Source organism: Panthera uncia, chromosome C2 (genome assembly GCF_023721935.1).
Source record: "Panthera uncia isolate 11264 chromosome C2, Puncia_PCG_1.0, whole genome shotgun sequence".
NCBI classification, from domain to species: Eukaryota; Metazoa; Chordata; class Mammalia; order Carnivora; family Felidae; genus Panthera; species Panthera uncia.
Window position 1 is genome coordinate 15,431,603 of NC_064810.1, and position 20,829 is coordinate 15,452,431.

Sequence of the window (20,829 nt, forward strand, 5' to 3'; positions counted from 1 at the left end):
GTCTCAATGGTTCATTTTTGCTTTTATTTCCCTTGCCTCTGGAGGGAAATACCTGGTAAGAAGTTGCTGTGACTGAGGTCAAAGACATTGTTGCCTATTTTCTCCTCTAAGATTTTGATGGCTTCCTGTCTTACGTTTAGGCCTTTCATCCATTTTGAGTTTATTTTTGTGTATGGGGTAAGAAAGTGGTCCAGGTTCATTCTTCTGCATGTCACTGTCCAGTTTTCCCAGCACCACTTGCTGAAGAGACTGTCTTTATTCCATTGGATATTCTTTCCTGCTTCGTCAAAGATTAGTTGGCCATATGTTTATGAGTCCATTTCTGGGTTCTCTGTTCTGTACCATTAACCTATGTGTCTGTTCTTGTGCCAGTACCATACTGTCTTGATGATTACAGCTCTGTAATAGAGCTTGAAGTCTGGAATTGTGAGGCCTCCAGCTTCGGTTTTCTTTTTCGGGATTGCTTTGGCTATTTGTGGTCTTTTCTGGCTCCATATAAATGTTAGGAGTGTTTGTTCCTGCTCTGTGAAGAATGTGATGTTATTTTGTTGGGATTGCTTTGAATATGTAGATTGCTTTGGGTAGTATTGACATTTTAGCAATATTTGTTCTTCCAATCCATGAGCATGGAATGTTTTCCCATTTTTTCATGACTTCTTCAATTTCTTTCATAAGCCTTCTATAGCTTTCAATGTATAAATTCTTCATCTCTTTGGTTAGTTTTATTCCTAGGTATTTTATGGCTTTTGATGCAATTGTAAATGGGATCGATTCCTTCATTTCTCTTCCTGCTACTTCGTTATTGGTGTATAGAAATGCAACCTATTTCTGTACATTGATTTTATATCCTGTGACTTTGTTGAATTCATGGATCAGTTCTAGAAGTTTTTTGGTGGCGTCTTTGGGTTTTCCACATAGAGTATCATGTCATCTACAAAGAGTGAAAGTTTGACTTCCTCTTTTCCAATTTGGATGCCTTTTATTTCTTTGTGCTGTCTGATTGCTTAGGCTAGAACTTCCAACACTAGGTTGAATAACAGTGGTGAGAGTGGAACATCCTTGTTGTTTTCCTTACCTTAGGGAGAAAAGCTCTCAGTTTTTCTCCATGGAGGATGATGTTGGCAGTGGGTCTTTTGTATATGGTATAAATTTTATCTCAATCCTTGTTTTTCCATTTTTTAAATTTATTTTTTAGGTAACCTTTACACCCAACACGGGGCTTGAGCTCACAATTCCAAGATCAAGAGTTGCATGCTTGGGGCACCTGGGTGGCTCAATTGGTTGAGCTTCCTGTCTCTTGATTTTGGCTCAGGTCATGTGGGATTGAGCCCCACGTCAGGCTGAGTGCTAGACCTGGAGCCAGCTTAAGATTCTCTCTTTCCCTCTGCCCCTCTCCTCCTCCTCTCACACTCTGTCTCTCTAAGAAAAAAGAAAAAGAAAAAGAAAAAGAAAAAGTAAAAAGAGTTGCATGCTCTACTGACTGAGCAAGCCAGGCACCCCTATCTTAAACCTTTTCATTTTATATTTGTATTTTTTTTCTTAGTTCCCAATGGCATTAACATAATTACATATTTGCTTTTTTAAATCAGATAGGAATTTAGATGAAAACTCATCCTTTTCAAGTAGAATTCTATGAGTTTTGACAAATGCACATAGTTGTAACCATTACCTCAATCAAGATACAGAATATTTTCATCACTTTCCAGAATTCCGTGTATCTTTGTAATAATTACTTATTTGATTTGATTTCACAATAATAGTACTGACACTATTATGCTATTATAATTAATGAAAATAGTTTAAGAATTTTTTAAGTGTTTTTGTCAGGTATATTCCATATAGATATATAGTCAAATAAATGTGCTCTAGAGTCCACTGAAATAATTCCTCTTTGTGTTACAAAGCCATCAACTTTGTTGATATACAGGTGTATTTGTTTCACTTTGCTTTTTTTAGGGACAGTTTCTAAATTTTTTTACTTTTGTGCTAAAATCCTGTGAAGTATTTGATTCTGAATTCCAGTCTACAGAATAAGCTATATTTAGAGAAGTCTGGAGCTCAGAGGAAGTGTCCCACGGAACTAGGAATCAGACATCTCAGAGGAAGGTTCCTGCCTGGCTGCCACTGCTGGTACTCCTGAGGTGCACAATAAGGGTGATAGATTCTTGGAAAAAAGAAAAAGATGCAGAGTGAAACCAACTGCCCCTAAATGAATTGATGCTGCTGGAGCAAAGCAGTGCTGCTGGTTTGATGCTAACAGAACGGAGCAAGTCGCTTCTTATGTCAGTATCGTTCTAGTCCCCACTGTTGATGGAGTCTAACAGGAAGACAGTTGAATAAAGGAGAAATAGTTTGTATAAAGGGGTGAATGTGTGGACATGAGATACAATAACTAGCAACATTGAAAAAGCAAAATCACTTAGTACAAGATCTGTACATTTCAAATTTTTATAGACTTCCAAAAACTGCACTTAACTTTTGATTATGAAAGGGGGGGATTTAGAGAATATTACCTGGAGCATAACTTCTCAAGTTTTGTTTTTTTTTAACTTCTCAAAATTTAACAAGACCTGGGAATCATGTTAAAAATGCAAAATCTGGGGGGTGCCTGGGTGGCTGAGTCGGTTCAGCTCATGATCTCACGGTTTGCGGGTTCAAGCCTCGCTTGGGGCTCAGTGCTGACTGAACTAGCTCCAAGCCTAGAGCCTGCTTCCATTCTGTGTCTCCCTCTCTCTCTCTCTCTCTGTCTCCCCTCCCCCCACTTGTGTTCTGTCTGTATCTCTCTCTCAAAAATAAATAAACATTAAAAAATGCAAAATCTGATTCAGTAGTCCTTTGGTGGATCTGACAGTTTGCATTTCTAATAAATGCCCAGGTGATGCTAATGACTGCATTTTAGAAGGTTTAACATTTTGCTATCTTTCCACAGCCACGACCATGTCATTCTTCTGCTACCATAGGAGAAAAATGCCCCGTTCGTGACTCACACCAGTTTCCTACCCACTAAATAGGGGACAAACCTGACCCCCGGACAGCGCGAAAGGCAGGATTTGGAGCACCGGTGCTCGGCTTGGCCTCTTATTGGGCATGGATGACGTCACTCGGCCAGGCGTGGCTCTAGTTGTGACGTTTCCCAAGGCGGATGGTCAAGGACGCGGCGGAAGGCGGGAGCGGAAGTGAGGAGGCGGGAGGGCGGGGTGGGTGGCGGAAGGGGAGGGCCGGGGAAGTCGCTCCAGTGGGTCCTTTTCCGGCGCTGGGGGCCGGAAGTTGTGGCCCGGCGGTGTCAACCTGGGAGCTGCAGGCTGGGAGTGTGGCTGAGACCGCGACCATGGGCGGGAAGAACAAGCAGCGGACCAAGGGGAACCTGAGGGTGAGTGCGAAGTGGCCCGGCCGACCGGGAGGAGTTCTTCTCTCGAAGCGGCTGGCTCCACCACGCGCGCGGCCGGAGGGCTTGTGGAGCGCGGTTGTGGGGAGGCGTGTGTTTGCGTGTCGAATGTGACCTCCCGGTTGTGTGTGCGTCCCCACGAGCGGGATGGGTTGCCTTCGAGGAGATTGGGGATTTGCGAGAGAAAAGATGGTCCATGCCAGAGCTGTCTCCGCCTGAGCACAGACCCCAACAGTTTCCATTAAGAAATTGTTCAGTGTCTGTCTCAACTGGAAGGTTACCTGGCCGGGGTAGCAGGGGTTCGGGTGGGGGGAGTGGCGTTAGGAACAAGGGAGTTGGGTAGGAAGCATTTAAAGTGAGCCTGGTGTGCGGGGCATCTCGATTCATGTCGCCCATTTGCTCAAAAACCTGGGGCTCCCCACATTCCTCGGGGTAAAGGCCAAATCCCCTACGATGGTATGTGGCCTGCCTTTGGCCCCTTCCTGTCTCTGGCACCATCTTCAACGTCCTCCTCCTCGCTCCCTCCATCCAGCCACACTGACCTCGTCACCGAGCCTTGACCTTGCCTGGCAGGCTCCCCAACGCTCTTTTGTTAGGTGGCTGCAAATATTGCCGGAGACACCCCATTGAGCTCTCTCATGATCGCCTGGTTTTAAATTGTAGCCCTCCTCCCACTCCCTGTGCTCCTTTCCTGCTTTATCTTAGTCCTTTGCACTTAGGACTTCTCACATACCGTGTAATTTACTGTCTCCCTTTATTTACTGTCTTGCTTCCCTGGGATGTAAGTATTATGAAGTCAGGTGTTTTCATGAAAGCTGTTGTTATTCTAGGAGCCTAGGACGAGGATTGGCATAGAGTAGACGCTAGCTAAATACTGTTTGAAGAATACCCACAAGTGGATTAAACCTACATGATTAGGGATGTCATAATGCATTTTTATGGTACTAGGTTTGTTATGGCACAGTCCAATTTTATGGGAGTGCTTTTTCCCTGTTTCTGATCAAATTCTAGTGATATCAGTACAACATTGTCTTAGATCTGTCATTTAGTCTTTTTGGCAGATAGTACCAACAATAATAGTGACTTGCCTTGTGCAGGTACTGCGTTAAACACTTGCATTCTCATTGGATTTTAATTTTTTTATTTAAATAATTTTCTTGTTTTATTTTTTAAGTATTCCAAATATGAGGGAAAGTTGCAAAAATATTAGAGTGACAAGCCGTATGTTCTTTACCTAGAATCACCAGTTGTTAATATTTGGTGACACTTGTTTTCTCTCTGTAAATATGTGTGTTTTGCTGAACCATATGAGAACTAGTTGCATACATCATGACACTTAGCTCCTAAGTACTTCAGCAGGTATATTCTAAACAAATGCCATTCTTCTACATAACCTTGAGCAATTACAACATGCGGAAAATTTAACTTCAGTAAAATACTATTATCTAATAACATAGAACACTATTTAGATTTCTGTAGTCATCTCAATAATGTTCTCTATAACTTGTTATCAGATATAGCATTTTAAAAAACACCGAAGGTCCAATCAAGGATGGAGTGATTCCATTCAGTTATTGTTTAGTTCTAGGTAGTTTTCCCGTGTTTGGTTTTTTTTTTTTTTTTTTTTTTTTTTCCTGCTGCTGCTTCTTTTCTGAGGGTAGTTCTTCTATAACAGGGACAGTCTGGAAAACTCTAGGCCCCTTGTTTTACTTAATTTAGAATTGTCTAATTGTTCCTTTGATTAGATTCAGGTTAAACAATTTTTGATAGGAATGCTCCATAGGTGATGTAGCATCATCAGTGGATTGGGTGCACATGATGCTTGCGTGTCTTATTAGTGATGTTATTTAATCACTTGGTTAATGTGATGTCCATTATAAGAGTATCTTTTTCTACTGGCTATTAGCAAATAACACTGGGAGTGGTATTTTGAGACTGAGAATAACCTGTTCTCTCACAAACTTTCACTTAATTGTTTTAGCATCCTTTGTTGATTTCTTGCTGCAATCAATTTTAGTGGTTTAAAAACTGTATTTAATTTTGACAGTAACCCAAGTAACAGCTTAGTTGCTATTTTTTTTTTCTTCATTTTAAAGATAATGGTTCGGAGGCTTAGAGAAATTAATTTACCTACGTTCATTAGCCAAGAAGTTGCATAGTTGAGGTTTGAACCTCAGAGTGGCAGTCTTTCATTCAACAGAAGACTTTGAGTACTGAATGCCATGTGTTCAAAGATGATAGACAGATGTTTCTTATTCTTGAACTGTAAGTCTGATGAGAGACCTATAAGTAAGCAAATGATTATAATATATTAAAGAACTATGATACAGGTGTGAGTAGAAAGAAAACAGTGGAACAGAAAAAGAATGGTACTTGACCTGCGGGAGACAAAGGTTGAAAACAAGAGTGTGTTTTGAAAGATGAATAAGAGTTTGTCAGGCAATGGAAAGAAAGAAAAGGTTTTCAGGCAAAGAGAAGAGATTGCACAAATATCAGATTGTGAAGGGCATAACCTATTCAGAGAACTATGAATTCACTTTGGGACTGGAACATCAGTGGTGGCAGCAAAATTGGGAGAGGAGGGGAGGACCTGTGACAAGGGAAGAAAAGAGTGTTGGGAGATACGCCGTGGAGGCCAGATGCTGAAAGATCTTGTAAATCTTCCAGAGTTTGGCCTTTAAACTGTAGAGTCAGGATTGCCACCTCAGATACCTCTAGAAGACAGGCACAAAGGAGTGAAGTAGGGGCGTGCCTGGGTGGCTTAGTCAGTTAAGCGTCCAGCCCAGCTCTTGGTTCTGGCTCAGGTCACGATCTCACAGACGGTTGTGAGATCCAGCCCTGCGTCTGGCTCTCTGCTGACAGCGTGGAGCCTACTTGGAATTTTCTCTCTTCCTCTCTGCCCCTCCCCTGCTCATGTGTGCTTTCTCTCTCTCTCTCTCTCTCTCTCTCTCTCTCTCTCTCTCTCAGTAAATAAAAAAAAAAAAAATGAAGCGCATGTAGTATAAGGAATAAAATCAAGGTTCTTAATTTTTGAACTGTGGGTATAAGCATTTAATATACAGTAGAGGAAGTAATAAGAAACAGTAACTATTTTAAGCTCAAAGTAAACATTGAATAAAAAGACACAATTAGCCTATTTTAAAAATAATTTGTTACTTTACCATTGGAAATTGGAAATCTCATACCTTTCTTCACCCAGTTACCTCTAGCAGCTCTGGTATTTCGGGTCAGTTCAGAATTTAGCCTTGACTCCTTTAGCTTTTAGTATTAACTAGTTTTTTATACTAGTTCATTATTCTGTTTTAGAATAAAACTTTACAAATGGTATTATAGATAAAATTCTGATGTCCCAGTGTCATCATACTTAGTTTTCAACATTGTATTATAATTCACTAACTTCCTTTGTAGCTCTTTATTGATGTACCAGTATTGAGAAAGGCGAACTGAATAATGTTCAGTTATTTCATTTTAATAAAGTTCCAAAATAGAGAACTTTTTTTGAAATTAGTCTTAAATGCTACTATTTTGAAAAAAAAATGTAATTCATGTTATCATTTTCATTTCTGGTCATTCAGTTTAGAAAGTAGCCGAGATTATTCCTTGACAAATGAGTTTCCCAAACACACTTTTGCTAGGTATGAGCAAATTGAATCACCTTTCAGCCATTCTTTTAGAGAGGTCAGGAACAGATGAATACGTGGGTTGTAACGTCATGCTAGACATTGAACTGAGGCATTTTTCTATTAGCTAACAATGGATATGTTAGTTTCTTTAGCAGTTTAAATGTTTTCTTTATCGCAATCTATTAACTTTTTGTACTAGGAAGCTACTATATTGTGTATCGATTTAACAAACCACAGGCTATGGTTGAAAGGAATGTATCATATATCCTGACCATTGTATTGATTTTTATGTCCATAGTAATATAATTTGTGACCATTATAGCTCAAAGAAGTTAGAGTAACTTTGGATATGTAGAAATGAGTGTGTCTGCCCTCAAGGAACTCCTAGTCTTAGAAATAGCTATCATTAGATTGGTCCCATGGTGATTGTTTAATAAATGTTTGTTGAATGGATGAAAAGATATAATTCATTTATGAATCAATTTTATATCATTACATAGTACACATTTGTGTGTATATACTCTTTATACAAATTTGGAAATTAATTTTATAAAGTAGTATTTATTCTTACTGTATGTGATGCATTCTGAGTTTTAACATTTTATTCTATTTTTTTGAAATGCTGTCTTGACCCATTAAGTTAATATCATGAGCCACTAATGGATTGTATCCAGTTTAATAAACATTTTTCTGATGTTTAGCAAACCAGAAAATGGTTCCTAGGATAATTATTAATAGATTCTTAGTGATGGGAACATTGCAGTGGATGAAATCTTAGGCTAGGAAATAAAAAGTTCTTGGGGCTCCTGGGTCACTCAGTCAGTTAAGCTTTCGCCTCTTGATTTCAGCTCAGGTCATGATCTCTTGATTCACGAGATCAAGCCCCATATTGGGCTCTGCACTGTCAGCATAGAGCCTGCCTGGGATTCTCTTTTTTTCTGTGCCGCTCCCCTAGTCGTGTGTGTGTGTGTGTGTGTGTGTGTGCGTGTGTGTGTGTGTGTGTGTGTGTGTGTGTGTGTGTGTGTACACGTGTACACTCATGCTCTCTCTCTCAAAATAAATAAAATTTAAAAAACATTTAAAAAGAGAGGCTTTATTAAAAAAAAAAAAACTAGCAAACAAAACTTCTCAAATAAAAGCTTGTTCCTCTCTGGGAATTGTGAAGGATAAGAACTCAAAATTAAATTTTGAACTCTTCCTAGACTCTGAATCTCCCCCCGCCCCCCACTTTCTTATCAGCCTTCAAACAGTGGCCGAGCTGCAGAACTCCTTGCCAAAGAACAGGGAACAGTGCCTGGATTTATTGGTTTTGGAACGTCACAGAATGACCTCGGCTATGTTCCTGCTATTCAGGGAGCTGAAGAAATTGACAGTCTTGTAGATTCTGATTTCCGAATGGTGCTGCGGAAACTTTCTAAGAAAGATGTCACAACAAAGTTAAAAGTAAGTTTTATGTTGTTTTTTATAAAAATGATCAAGAAAATTCTTTTGTTAGAACAACATGTCAATTGGTATATTTTATGTAAAGCAAAATGAGCAATCATTTATCACTAATAAGTTCTTTTACAATTGTCCTTTTTTCTGACACATAGACTTAAGCTTAGTTTACCATTTATCTTCTGGATTACAAATTTGTTTGTTGTTCTGCACTTATTTGAACCATTTTGGAATTCTGGCTGTGCAGTTTTTCCCATTAGAGAATGGGAAATTTGACCTTATAATATTAAATTGAGTTTTTTGTTTGTGTATATCTTATTTTTTAAAAAAATTGAGAAGCTTCTATCATAGTATGCTGTGAAGGAACCCTTCAAATTAGTCCCATATGGCACAAACAGAAGCAGTGCATTCTCCCGTTACATACTAAGTTTCTAGCACAGAAAAGATCTAATGAATAGCCAATATTATGGCAGTTGATTCTTAGTAATGTTACTAATTTACTTTCAGGCCATGCAGGAATTTGGAACCATGTGTACAGAGAGAGACACAGAAGTCGTAAAAGGAGTTCTTCCATACTGGCCAAGAATTTTCTGCAAAATTTCACTTGTAAGTATTAAAAACTTACACTAGTTTATTTCGTTGTACAGTTTTTGATTGAAGTCTTGAGAACTATTACATGTACATGATTCATTTTTGGTGAGGAGTATAAAATGTTATGTCAATATTATGCAATTTGGATCATGTTAAGTTGTATAAAGTGTATTTGAAGTCTGGGTTTTCAAAACTTATGTGATTACTAGAGGATTACCTAGATACTTTCTAGTTATAGTAAATTCTGACAGTTTAACTTCTTTGTATATTTGCTGGAAGAGAATGAGAGTGAATTGCTTAATATTGAAGGCCTAACCTTGAATAGTCTATCTTGAATAGTTTTTATCATTGCGAGAAGGGGAAAAGGAAAGATTAATCAATTTTTTTCACATAATAATTAATTTTAGTTTAGCTCTGCACATAGGTGAATTCTTACTAATGGGTCATCATAGCATATCTGGAAATGTCTGTATATGTTTTTATGGGTTAGAGCTATTTTAAACCATATTATATTTTCAATAGGATCACGATCGCCGGGTTCGAGAAGCCACGCAGCAGGCTTTTGAAAAGCTTATCCTTAAAGTAAAGAAACACTTGGCTCCTTATTTAAAAAGTTTAATGGGCTATTGGTTAATGGCTCAGTGTGATACTTACACGCCAGCTGCATCTGCAGCAAAAGATGCCTTTGAAGCAGCTTTCCCTCCAAGCAAGCAACCTGAAGCCATAGCATTTTGTAAGGATGAAATTACAAGTGTAAGTTCTTGGAGTGATTCTGTGTTTTTTTCTCAAGTATTTAAGGGATATAGGCATATTATAACAACAGCTCTTTCGCCTGGCATTATAAAGGAACGAGTAAGTGAAATATTTTTAATGAAAGTTTGCCTTTCAAAAATGGTGTTTAACAAAATTGACCATTTTTGATTTTTAACATAATTAGCATTTTGGATTGGATCTAAGTTATTTAAATTTTTCATCTTTAATTTATAAATCCTAGTCATACTACCTAAAAATTTAGGTATATACTTTATGATACATAATCTGAAAAAAGAGTACGTCTAAAAAAAAATCTAAATTTAAATCCTAAAAATAAATGTAAATAAAAATAAATCTATACCCTAAAAAATAAATCTAAATTTATTTTTCCCCATATTTCCATATCAATACAAGTATACAGATATACTTCATTCTTTCTGTTGGTTTTCTGAAATTCCTTTGTATGGATGTACAACAGTTTATTTAACTCCTTTTATATTATACATTTGGGTTTTCCCTGTTTTTTATTATAACAAATACTGCGTCAGAGAACATTTTTGAATAGATATTTTCATACCCTGTCGGAGTGATAGTAGAATTTCTAGTAACCATATATGTTGGGTCAAAGGATGAGAACATTTAAAAATATTTTTATATTGATAAATTGTCCTTCAAAAGGCCATATACATTTATATTGTCATTAACAGATATGAAAGTTTCTCCAACACTTGGCCAGGGTTCTTGCAACACTTTTGCAAGACTGATATCAGCCATAACTTTTGTGGCTTTCGGTTTGTATCTTATACTGTCCTTCATTTCTTCTCCCTTTATCTGCTATTCCTAATATATGGGTCGGAAAAACCAGACAACTGAGTTCATTAGTATTCTCTCAAGAAATAAAAGTAGACGTACTATGAATGATGGGGAAATTGAGGATTTTAAAAAATTCATGCTGGCATTCATTCCTTTATTTAGTACTTCTGTGTTTCCATAGCACCCTGTGTCTTTTTTAAACACCATCCCTCATTTCAGTTAGTCAGCCTCTCTGTGGCTTCCCATTATGCTTACATGTCCAGATTTCTTACCCTGGCCTATAGGGCTCTGCATGGTCTGGTCCCGGCTTACCTATCTGATCTTTTCACCTAACTCTTCCCCTGCACACACACACACCTGCATTCTAGTTCCCCATTTAAGTTCTTGGTTCTTCCATTTTTCATTTTTCAAGTTTACCAAGTTTGTTTTTCTAGGGAGAGGGTTTATAGCTTTAATCATATTCTCAAAGGGAGTTCTCAACCCAAGAATCATTGGTATATTTGAAATATCAAGTGATAAGTGTTGTGAGAGTGAAGTGTCATGAGTTTGGACACTAAGAGTTTAAGAAATTGGATTTTGAGACAACCAATTCGGCTATTCATAGTTTTTTGTTTGGTTGGTTTTTGTTTCTTGGCTTTGTTATGGATGGATAACTGATCATTGAATATGTGGATTAGTTCCTGCATTATTTTTCCGTTAGTTGGTTATGTCACAGTTCCTTACAGATATTGGGCTTGAACTTTCCTAAGTTCAAAATCAGTTTTTTAGAGAGGGGTTAGGCCATTGAGACCAAAATGTCAGATTTACAGGCATTATGTCATACTGTCTATAAGAACATGGGCTCTGGGTTTCTGTCACATTCTGTCATTAGTTATGCATGACCTTGGGTAAGTTTCTGTGCCTCTATTTCTTTATTAAAGTAGAAATTAACTTGTACTTCATTGAGCAGTTGTGAGGATTAATTTAGTTAATGGATGAAATGTGCTCAAAGCAATACCTGGCATATGGAAAAGTTCAGTAAATGTTAGCTATTATAGTTGCTGATAAAAGCGATACTAGAATAGTGAGTTCTCTAGTATTGCATGCTGGAAGTAGGCAGACTTACCCACTTTGAGTGGAACCTTAGACTTTCCTCCATGAGGAACAGAGCACAATGTGTGTTCTCCCTTATGCGCAGGGAGATGCTCAAAAAGAGAGGAGAGGAAAACAGCCTGAATTTCTCTTTCAAACTTACTAATCGGGAATTCTACCACTGCTGTGTATAGGAGGAATGGAGAGACAAAAGACCAGGAGTATTTAGGGGAAGATTCTTGATGGGTACTGGAAATGTTCAGAAGTACCCTCTCTTTCTTACCCCAGTCAACCTTAGGGATTCATAGGGAAAGAAAAATAGGTAAAATTCAAACCTTTTAGTTTTGCTGCTTAATTTTGCTAATTTTGCGGGGAAGGGGTAAGAGCTTTTAAGTAAGACGAGGTTTATGCTCTAACTGTTCACCATTGACAGTTCAATAAAATCTCAAGGCTCATGGGATTTTTCCTCCTGTGTAGGTGCTACAGGATCATCTTATAAAAGAAACACCTGATACACTCAGTGATCCACAGTAAGTTGTGTAGTATCTATGTAACTCACGTTAAGGATTGGCTTTGCTCATCCGTAACAAGATGGTAATTTCAATGTGACATTTTTAAAAAAGGGATTCTTAAAGTAGAGATGAAAATACTTACTATAATGCTATATGCCAGGTGCTATTTTAAGTGTTTTTACTGGCAGTTATCTTGCTATTTAACTTGAATTATCTGGGCATTACACATTTGGTTCTTTAAAAAGAGATGTTTTTATATTTTTCCCACATTTACCTTTTAATTGTCCTAGCAGGAATCATTTTAAGGTCCGGTTGAACTAGTGGAAGAACTCTGAATAGTTCTGTTGAGAGTGGTAAAATCACCCATTTACTTTTGCGTACTAGTCAAACTATTAGGAGTCCCTAATGGCAAGTAATCCTAGATGCACTGATATCCATTCCCTAGACTCATCCTATTACTTGCTACTGAGAACAGTATATTGCCCACTTTTTTCAAGCCACAGCTTTTCATCTACTTTCCCCTTGTATTAGTTGAAAAATATGTGATTCAATTTAAGGGAGGAGGGTTGGCACAGGACGAATAGAATGCAGAAATAAAAATAAAGCAACTTTGGTAGATATTTAATGATAAAACATTTAAAATAGAAGTGCCAAGTATGTAGTTTGGCTTATGCTCAATTCTTATATATGTTTATTTTCTTTTCACATGAAGAACGGTTCCAGAGGAAGAAAGAGAAGCTAAATTCCATCGGGTTGTAACTTGTTCCTTATTGGCATTAAAAAAATTGCTTTGCCTCTTACCTGATAATGAGCTTGATTCTCTGGAGGAAAAATTTAAGTCTCTTTTATCACAGAATAAGTTTTGGAAATATGGAAAACACAGTATACCTCAGGTATCTTAATCTTTTATTGTAAACATCTGTGACTCCTTTTTTCCACCCTGATCTTGTTAGTTTATGTTTGTGTTTTATGCTTATTGTTTATGTTTAAAACTCTGCAAACCCATCTTTGTGGTTGGACTGAATTGCCTCTTTTACTGCAATGTTATTGTATTTTCACTTTTTTATTTAGTTATTTAGACTTCAGAGTTGTATTATCACACTGTTCTGTTCATGGTACTTTAAAATTGTTGGTGTGCATGAAGGTCTTCTAATTTCATGCATTTTTTTTTCTCATGTCTCTGTCTCCTTCTCCATCCTCCGCTAGCTAACCATTCTAAATCTGCTTAGTGTATGTCCTTTTGTATGTATAGTTGATTCTTATTCATGGTAATTAGCTTATATGAAGAATATTGATGAATATTGAATTAAGTGAATTTTGATTAAGTGAATACTGCAGCATTACTCTTAGGGGAAATATAGGATTGGGTGCCTGTGAGTCTCTGGTCACAACATTTTTGTCAGTTGGTCAATAAGAAACCTTGTTTTATGTGTGTCTCTGTAAAGACATCTTATTAATAGATATTGTTGATTCATTAACATTGACAAAGACAACAGCACTAGAAGTCATGCCTGAATGAAGCTTCTGTAACACTTTCCCTATTGGGTACATCACCGCCTTTTGGAATGTATTTTTTACCTGTGCTTTTTAAGAACTAAGTACTTTTTAACTTTATTTTTTTTAAGTTTATTTATTTGGGTGGGGTGAGGGAAGAGAGAGAGAGAGAGAATGAGAATCCCTAGTAGGCTCCATGCTGTCAGCACCGAGCCTGATGCAGGACTCCATCTGCTGAACTGTGAGATTATGACCTAAGCCAAAATCAAGAGTTGGATACTTAACTGTCTGAGCCACCCAGGTGCCCCAAGTTCTCAGTACTTTTTTAAAAGTACAAAAATACTTTAAATCTATCATGTCCTTATATGAGTATTTGATCAGGCCTTCTAAATACTATGTAGGATTAAGAAATGCGCATCCCTTCTGTTTTACCTCTGCATTCCCTCAGTGATAGATGCACTGATTGCCTTCAACTCCCTGCTGTCACAGACAGTGCAGCAGTGAACATCTTCATTCATGCGCCTTCGAATCTGCAAGGATTTCTTTTTCCGAAATTCTCTTAGCTTTTGAATTGCTGAGTCAAAGAGGATATGCATACTTAATTTTCTGAGTGGTGCCAGATTGCTCTCTTGAATGGCTGCCTTACTCTACACTCAACCATCATTGCCTTGATGAGCCCTGTGTATCCTTATATCCTAGCCAGAATCCTTAGTTCCCTAATTTTTATCAGTCTAATAGGGTTTCAATTTTTTTTTTTTTCATTACTCTGCTAATTAGTGACTTTTAGGATCTTTCTGTAAGCTTTTTGAATTTTGGTGTTTCTTCTATAAACTACTTGTTTATGTCTTTCTCCCCTTTCTTTTGAAGTTTTCTTTTTTTGTTTTACTAGAGTTCTTTGTGTATCCTAAATACTTGTCCTTTTGTTGTTTTTAGGCATTGCAAATAATCTCCCACTTTGTTACCTTTCCTGTATCCTCTTTAGAAAGACATTGTAATTTTCATGTAATCAAAATCACCGCTTTTGCCATATGAAGGCCTTTCCCACTTTTAAGCCAGAAAAACATTCTTGTATTTTTAATAGTTATATCTTTTTTTAATACCTTTACTTTTCATGTGAAGTCTTTGTTTTTTTAATACATTTTTTTAAGGTTTATTGATTTTGAGAGAGAGAGAGAGAACGCAAGCAGGGAAGGGGCAGAGAGAGAGGGAGTCACAGGATCTGAAGCAGGCTCCAGGCTCTGAACTGTCAGCACAGAGCCCAACGCGGGGCTCAAACCCACAAAACACGAGATCATGACCTGAGCCGAAGTTGGACGCTCAACTGACTGAGCCGCCCAGGCGCCCCTGAAGTCTTTAATCCATTAATAAATCTACCTTTTTTTATACAGCATTAAGTAGATAACCTAGTCACCTTTCTCTTCATGTGTAGTGAGTCAGTATTCCTAAAAATCACCTAGTGAACTATTCATTCTTTCCCTATTGATTTGTGGTCCTGCCAATATGGTACATTAAATTTCCACATGTTCATAAGTTTGTCTCTGAACTCTGCCTTCTGGTCCATTGGTCTTTGTTTCTTCTTATGCCAGTACCAGAAGTTTGTATCCATTCCATTTTAATATCACATGTTAACGTGACATTATGATGTATCCTGATAACTGCTCAGGTGAATCACTTTTTTTGTCTTCATCTTCAAGATTGACCAAATTGTTTTAGAACTTCATTCTTCTGGGCATCTGGCTGCCTCAATTCGTAGAATATGTGACTTTATTCTTCCCTATAAATTACAGTAAATTTATTGAATTCCTCAAAAAAGTGAATGATTTGGGGAAGCTTGCTCTCTTTATAAAGTTATTGAGCCTGATGTTACGATGAACCTGTCGTATCCCAGTGTATTCAGGTATATAAAAAATATCCTAGAATAATTTTTAAACCAACTTTATTGAGGTATAATTTACTCACAACAAAATGTAACCATTTTAGGCATAGAGTTTAACAAGTTTTGACCAATGTATTTACCCATCTACATGTACATACTCATGTAACCACTACAATCAAGATACTAAACATTTTTATCACCCAAAAATGGGTTCTTTGAGTCATCCTTCCCCTTACTGTAGGCAACCAGTGACCTGCTTTCTGTTGCTACCGACATACAGGTGTTCATATAAATGGAGCCAAACATATTCTGTCTCTGGCTTCTTTTGCTCACTATAATGTTTTTAAGATTTATTCATTGTTGCATGTATCAGCAGTCCATTCCTTTTTATTGTTTAGTCTCTGTTATGGACATGGATTTTCATTTTTCTTGGGCAAGGGGAGGAAATTGATGGTTCATAGAGTACATATATGTTAAATTTGTAAGAAGGTGTCAAATTATTTACCAAAGTGGTTGTGTACTTTTGTTAGCAGTGTATGAGATTTATTTTGTATCAATTGTTTTCATTTAGGTCATCTTCACGGGTGTGGGATTCAGGGATCAGCAAACGATATATACAGCTTATGGGTCAAAATGTGGCACACCTGTTTTTGTAAATAGTTTTTTGTATTGTCTGTGGCTGCTTTCATGCTAATAAAGCAAGCTAAATAGTTGGAAGAGAGACCATATGGCTTACAAAGCCTAAACTATTTTACTGTTTGGCTCTTTAAAGAAAATGTTTACTGACCTCTGGGGTAGAGATTTTTCATTGTGATTTTAATTTGCATTTCCCTGATGGCTGATGATGTTGGACATATTTTAACGTGCTTCTTGGCCATTTGTATATCTTTTTGAGGTGTCCAAGTCTTTTGCTCACTTTTGAATTTAATATGTTTTTATTTCTAAAGGTTCTACTTGGTTTTTTGTATTTTCTATTTCTTTGATGAATTTTCCTGTTGTTTTTTTTTAAAGACTTTTTTAAGAGCAGTTTTAGGTTCATAGCACAATTGAAGATGCAGATTTCCCATATATGCCCTCCCATCCCTTCCCCTCCCAGATGCCTAGCCTCCCCCATTATAAGCATCCCCTACCAGAATGCTACATTTGTAACAATTGATAAACCTACATTTTTTTAAGCAAGCTGTATGCCCAGTGTGGCACTTGAACTCACAACCCGGACAAAAGTCACATGCTCTACAGACTGAAGCCAACCAGGCACCCCTGAACCTACATTGATAAATGATGAAGTCCAGAGTCCATAGTTTATTTACATTAAGGTTGATTCTTGGTGTTGTACATTCTATTTCTTATTTATTTATTTTTATTCATTGTTCTCTTTTCCTTTACCTCACGGAGTGTAGTTTTAATAGCTACGTTAGAGTTCATGTCTGATAATAACATCTGTTCTTCTTGGGATTGATCTCAGTTACTGTCTTAGGAAATGGGATCACGTTTTCCTGACTTCATATTTCAGTAATTTTAGATCATATCCTGTTCATAGACACTTGGCCTGTACTCTGAAAGTTATGTTTTAGAGACTGGATTGTTTTATATTGCTCCCAAGGGTGTTGATATTTTTGTGTTGGTAGACCGTTAACTTGGATAGACTCTAACTGCAAACTGTCATGCCTGCTGCGGACAGCATCTCAGATCTCAGCTCAGTTCTTTCCGCCTTAGCTTCGAACTGCTTTCGCTTTACCCTGTGCATGGTTCAAGAGTCAACTATAGTTGTTTTAGACCATAAACACAGAAATGTGGGGGTTCCCTTCGCTCCCTCCTAGAGTTCCTGCCACTCTCTTGCCTCATTGGTTACCCTGGGCTCTTCTTTCTGGCTCTTCCAGTTCCTCCAACGAGGCTTTTTATTGGAGTTGTAGCTGTCCCTGTGCCTCTGCGGTGGTGACTGAAACCACCTTCCAGGCACAGCTGCACAGAATGCAAGCTCTGTTTGTGTGGATTGCTTACTCCATATTTTGATTTCCCATATTTTGATTTGTCTTCAGTTGTTTCTTGCGTTTTATTCCCAGAACCTATGGTTGTTCTTGGTAAGAAGATCAGTGTATCAGTCTTTTTACTCAATATTCTTTTGCTCACTTACCTATTTATTTATCTCTTTTGCCCATTTTAAAATTGAGTTTTTGGTTTTTATTTTTGAGTTATGAATGTGCTTTACTTATTGTGGATATAAGTATTTTGTCAGATAAAGAATCATGAATGTTTTCTTTTAGTCTGTGGCTAAACTTTTCATTTTGTTAATGGTTTTTAGAGAGTAGGTTTTTAATCTTTATGAAGTCCGGTTTGTCAATTTTTTATGGTTCTTGCTTTTGATTTCTTATCTTTAATCTTTGCTTACCTCAAGTTTGCAAAGATTTTCTCTACTCTAGAAGTTTTATAGTTTAGGTTCATTTAGAATTAATTTTTGTGTATGATGTAGTGGTAAGAGTCAAATTAATTTTTTTTTCATAGAAGTATCCCATTTGTTGAAAGATTGTCTTTTCCTTACTCTGGCACCTTTGTCAAAATTCAGTTGACCTTATATCTTGGATTTAAATTTTAGACTGTTTATTCTGTTCCATTTATTTATATGTTTATCCTTACACCAATACCATATTCTCTTAGTTATTATTTTTTTATAATAAGTCTAGAAACCATCCAACTTTGTTCTTCTTCCAAAATTTTTAGGCTGTGTTAGGCCCTTTTCATCTCAGAGTACTATTTTTATAATATGTTCCATCCTGAACGTGTTTATGGTTTTGTTGCTATTGTGACAGTCACTGTGTTTTTTAATTACATTTTTTTGTTTCTACTGGTAGATGTATACTATGCTTTTGTATGTAAATTGTATATTCAGCAACTCTCCCAAACTCTTGTTCTGATAGTGTTTACATCTTTTTGAATATTTTTTATAGCCTGTTATTTTGCTATGATTATAGCTACATGTTTGAGTTACTTTCCAATTCTTTTTATTTTTTCCTTATCTGTGTGTGAATTAGGTCATCCACTACCATGTTGAGGGAGGTGGTGATAGCTGGCATCCTTTTCTTGTTCCTGACTTTAATGGAAATAGTTGTAAACTCTTATGTTTTGATTATGATGCTTGCTGTAGATTTCATAAAGTTTAAGATTGCTTTTCTATTTTTAGTTTGCTGAGTATTTTTGTCATAAAATAATGATGAAATTTTCTTGATTGCCTTTCTCATATGTTTAAATGATCATATTATTTTCCAGCCTAGTCATGCTATGTGTTTATCTTTTTAAATACACTGCTAACATCATTTGGTAATATTTTATATAAAATATGCAGAAATAAAGTACTTTGTGGGTTAAATATATGTGTATGTGTATTTTTTTTAATCCCAGAAAACATTATTATTGTATTCTCAATCTTCATTTAGATTTATCTTCATGTTTGTTGCTTTATTTGCTCATTATTCTTTTTTCCATCCTTACCTTCCCTCTGGAATCATCTACTTTCAATACAGAAGGCGTCTTTGAATTTCTTTTTGTGTTGGTCTGCTGATGATGGTCTTTTTTTCTCTATCAGAAGATGTTTTTATTTCACTCTTTTTTTTTTTTAAAGATTTTTTTTTTTTTTTTTTTTAAGTAATCTCTACATGCATCGTGGGGCTCAAACTACAACCCCAAGATCAAGGGTCTCATGCTCTGCTGACTTAGGCAGCCAGGCATTCCTTCACTCTCATTCTTGAAATAGATTTTTTACTGGGTACAGGATTGAATATTGGCAGTTAATTTATTTTTGAAGATATTCCACTGTATTCTGATTTACATTGTTGTCGTTGAAGTCATCTTTCAGTCTTACTGTCCTTCCTTTGAAGGTAGTTTGTCTTTTTCTTCTGCTACTTTTATGGTTTACTCTTTGTTCTTGTGGGAGTTTTGTTGTTGTGTTGTTTTGTTTTGTTTTTTGCAGTTGCACCATTCTGTGTCTTAGTGTGGATTTCTTTTTATGTATCTTGCTTGGGATTTGTTGGAGTTCCTGAATTTGTAGAATGGTGTATTTCACTGGCTCTACAAAATGCTCAGCTATTAACCTTTTCAGATATTTCCTTTGCTTCGTTCTCTCTTCTCTCCCTTTGGGATTCTGTTTAAATATATGTTAAACCTTCTTTATCTTGTCTCTTACACTATCCTTGGTGTTTTTTACCTTTTTTTGTCTTTCTGTGCTTCTTGGTGGATAATTTCTTTTGTACTTTCAGTTCACTTTCTCTGCTCTTAAACTGAAAATTGAATTTTAATCTATCATCTGTCTTTCTGCCTGTTTTTAGGAATAGGAATTGTGCTTCGTACTTTTTCACATCTGTGCTTTTTCTAAGATCCTTTTCCTTTCAGATTTCTATAAACTTGTATTTCTTTAAATATAATAAGAACTGTTGATAAGGAATTTGTAACTGATAAACCCTAAGATTTAAAGTCTCAGATCTCTGTGTCATCTTTTGTTTCTGCTGATAGTGACTCATGGTTTCTTAGTTTTTCTTTGGCTGTATTTAACTTGGTGTGGCCTAGTATATTAATAGGAATAATATGAGGCCCAGGTGAACGCCTTGGCCATTAGAGAGGATTTGTATTTGCTTCAGCCAGAGAAATCGAAAGTTGAATTCTTTCTGCCGTCACTTTTATGTGGTAATTCCTAATGTCCTTTCAGCCATTTGATACCCTATGGAAGATTTAAAGATATTTTTTCTAGCCCTTTTAGTTTTACTAATGGGAGGGTTAGTATGCATAACCTAACAGCTATTAAATTAAAAATCTTATCATAGCTCTACTAGGCTTTAATTTAATCCAGCTTTTCATTTTTTGTTTTAGATCCGCTCAGCTTATTTTGAGTTAGTTTCTGCTTTGTGCCAGCGTATTCCACAGTTGATGAAAGATGAAGCATCCAAAGTGAGCCCATCTGTTCTACTTAGCATTGATGACAGTGACCCCATTGTATGCCCGGCTCTCTGGGAAGCTGTACTTTATACACTTACAACTATTGAGGTGCGTAAGAAAGGTAACATTTAGTACATTTGAGATACTTGTCTTAGTTTGTATTTTAGAAGCCTTAGATATGATGTGAGACAGAGCCTATCAGATGATAATACCTAAAACTTACTGGAAAATGCTTTCTTGGAAATAAAATACTTAATCCAAAACTTGGTATAAATCTTAAACTGACCATAAAATTAGCATAGAGTTTTTGTTTTACTTTCAGTTTAGCCAGCCAGTATCAATTATTCTTTA

At 36.6% G+C, this 20,829-nt stretch overlaps 1 protein-coding gene across 2 annotated transcripts in view; it reads left to right on the forward strand.

Annotated features, from left to right (window-relative positions):
- Window positions 1–3,195: 3,195 nt before the first annotated feature.
- Window positions 3,196–20,829, forward strand: part of LTN1 (listerin E3 ubiquitin protein ligase 1) — a 61,575-nt gene continuing 43,941 nt past the window's right edge. The window contains exons 1-7 of one of the 2 annotated variants that reach the window (XM_049627949.1): window positions 3,196–3,370; window positions 8,248–8,451; window positions 8,953–9,051; window positions 9,559–9,789; window positions 12,151–12,203; window positions 12,898–13,078; window positions 20,413–20,586. In XM_049627949.1, coding sequence (XP_049483906.1) covers window positions 3,329–3,370; window positions 8,248–8,451; window positions 8,953–9,051; window positions 9,559–9,789; window positions 12,151–12,203; window positions 12,898–13,078; window positions 20,413–20,586 — 984 coding nt within the window. In that variant the 5' untranslated portion in view covers window positions 3,196–3,328. The remainder of the gene's footprint in view (window positions 3,371–8,247; window positions 8,452–8,952; window positions 9,052–9,558; window positions 9,790–12,150; window positions 12,204–12,897; window positions 13,079–20,412; window positions 20,587–20,829) is intronic. The other variant, XM_049627950.1, reaches the window with a different exon arrangement.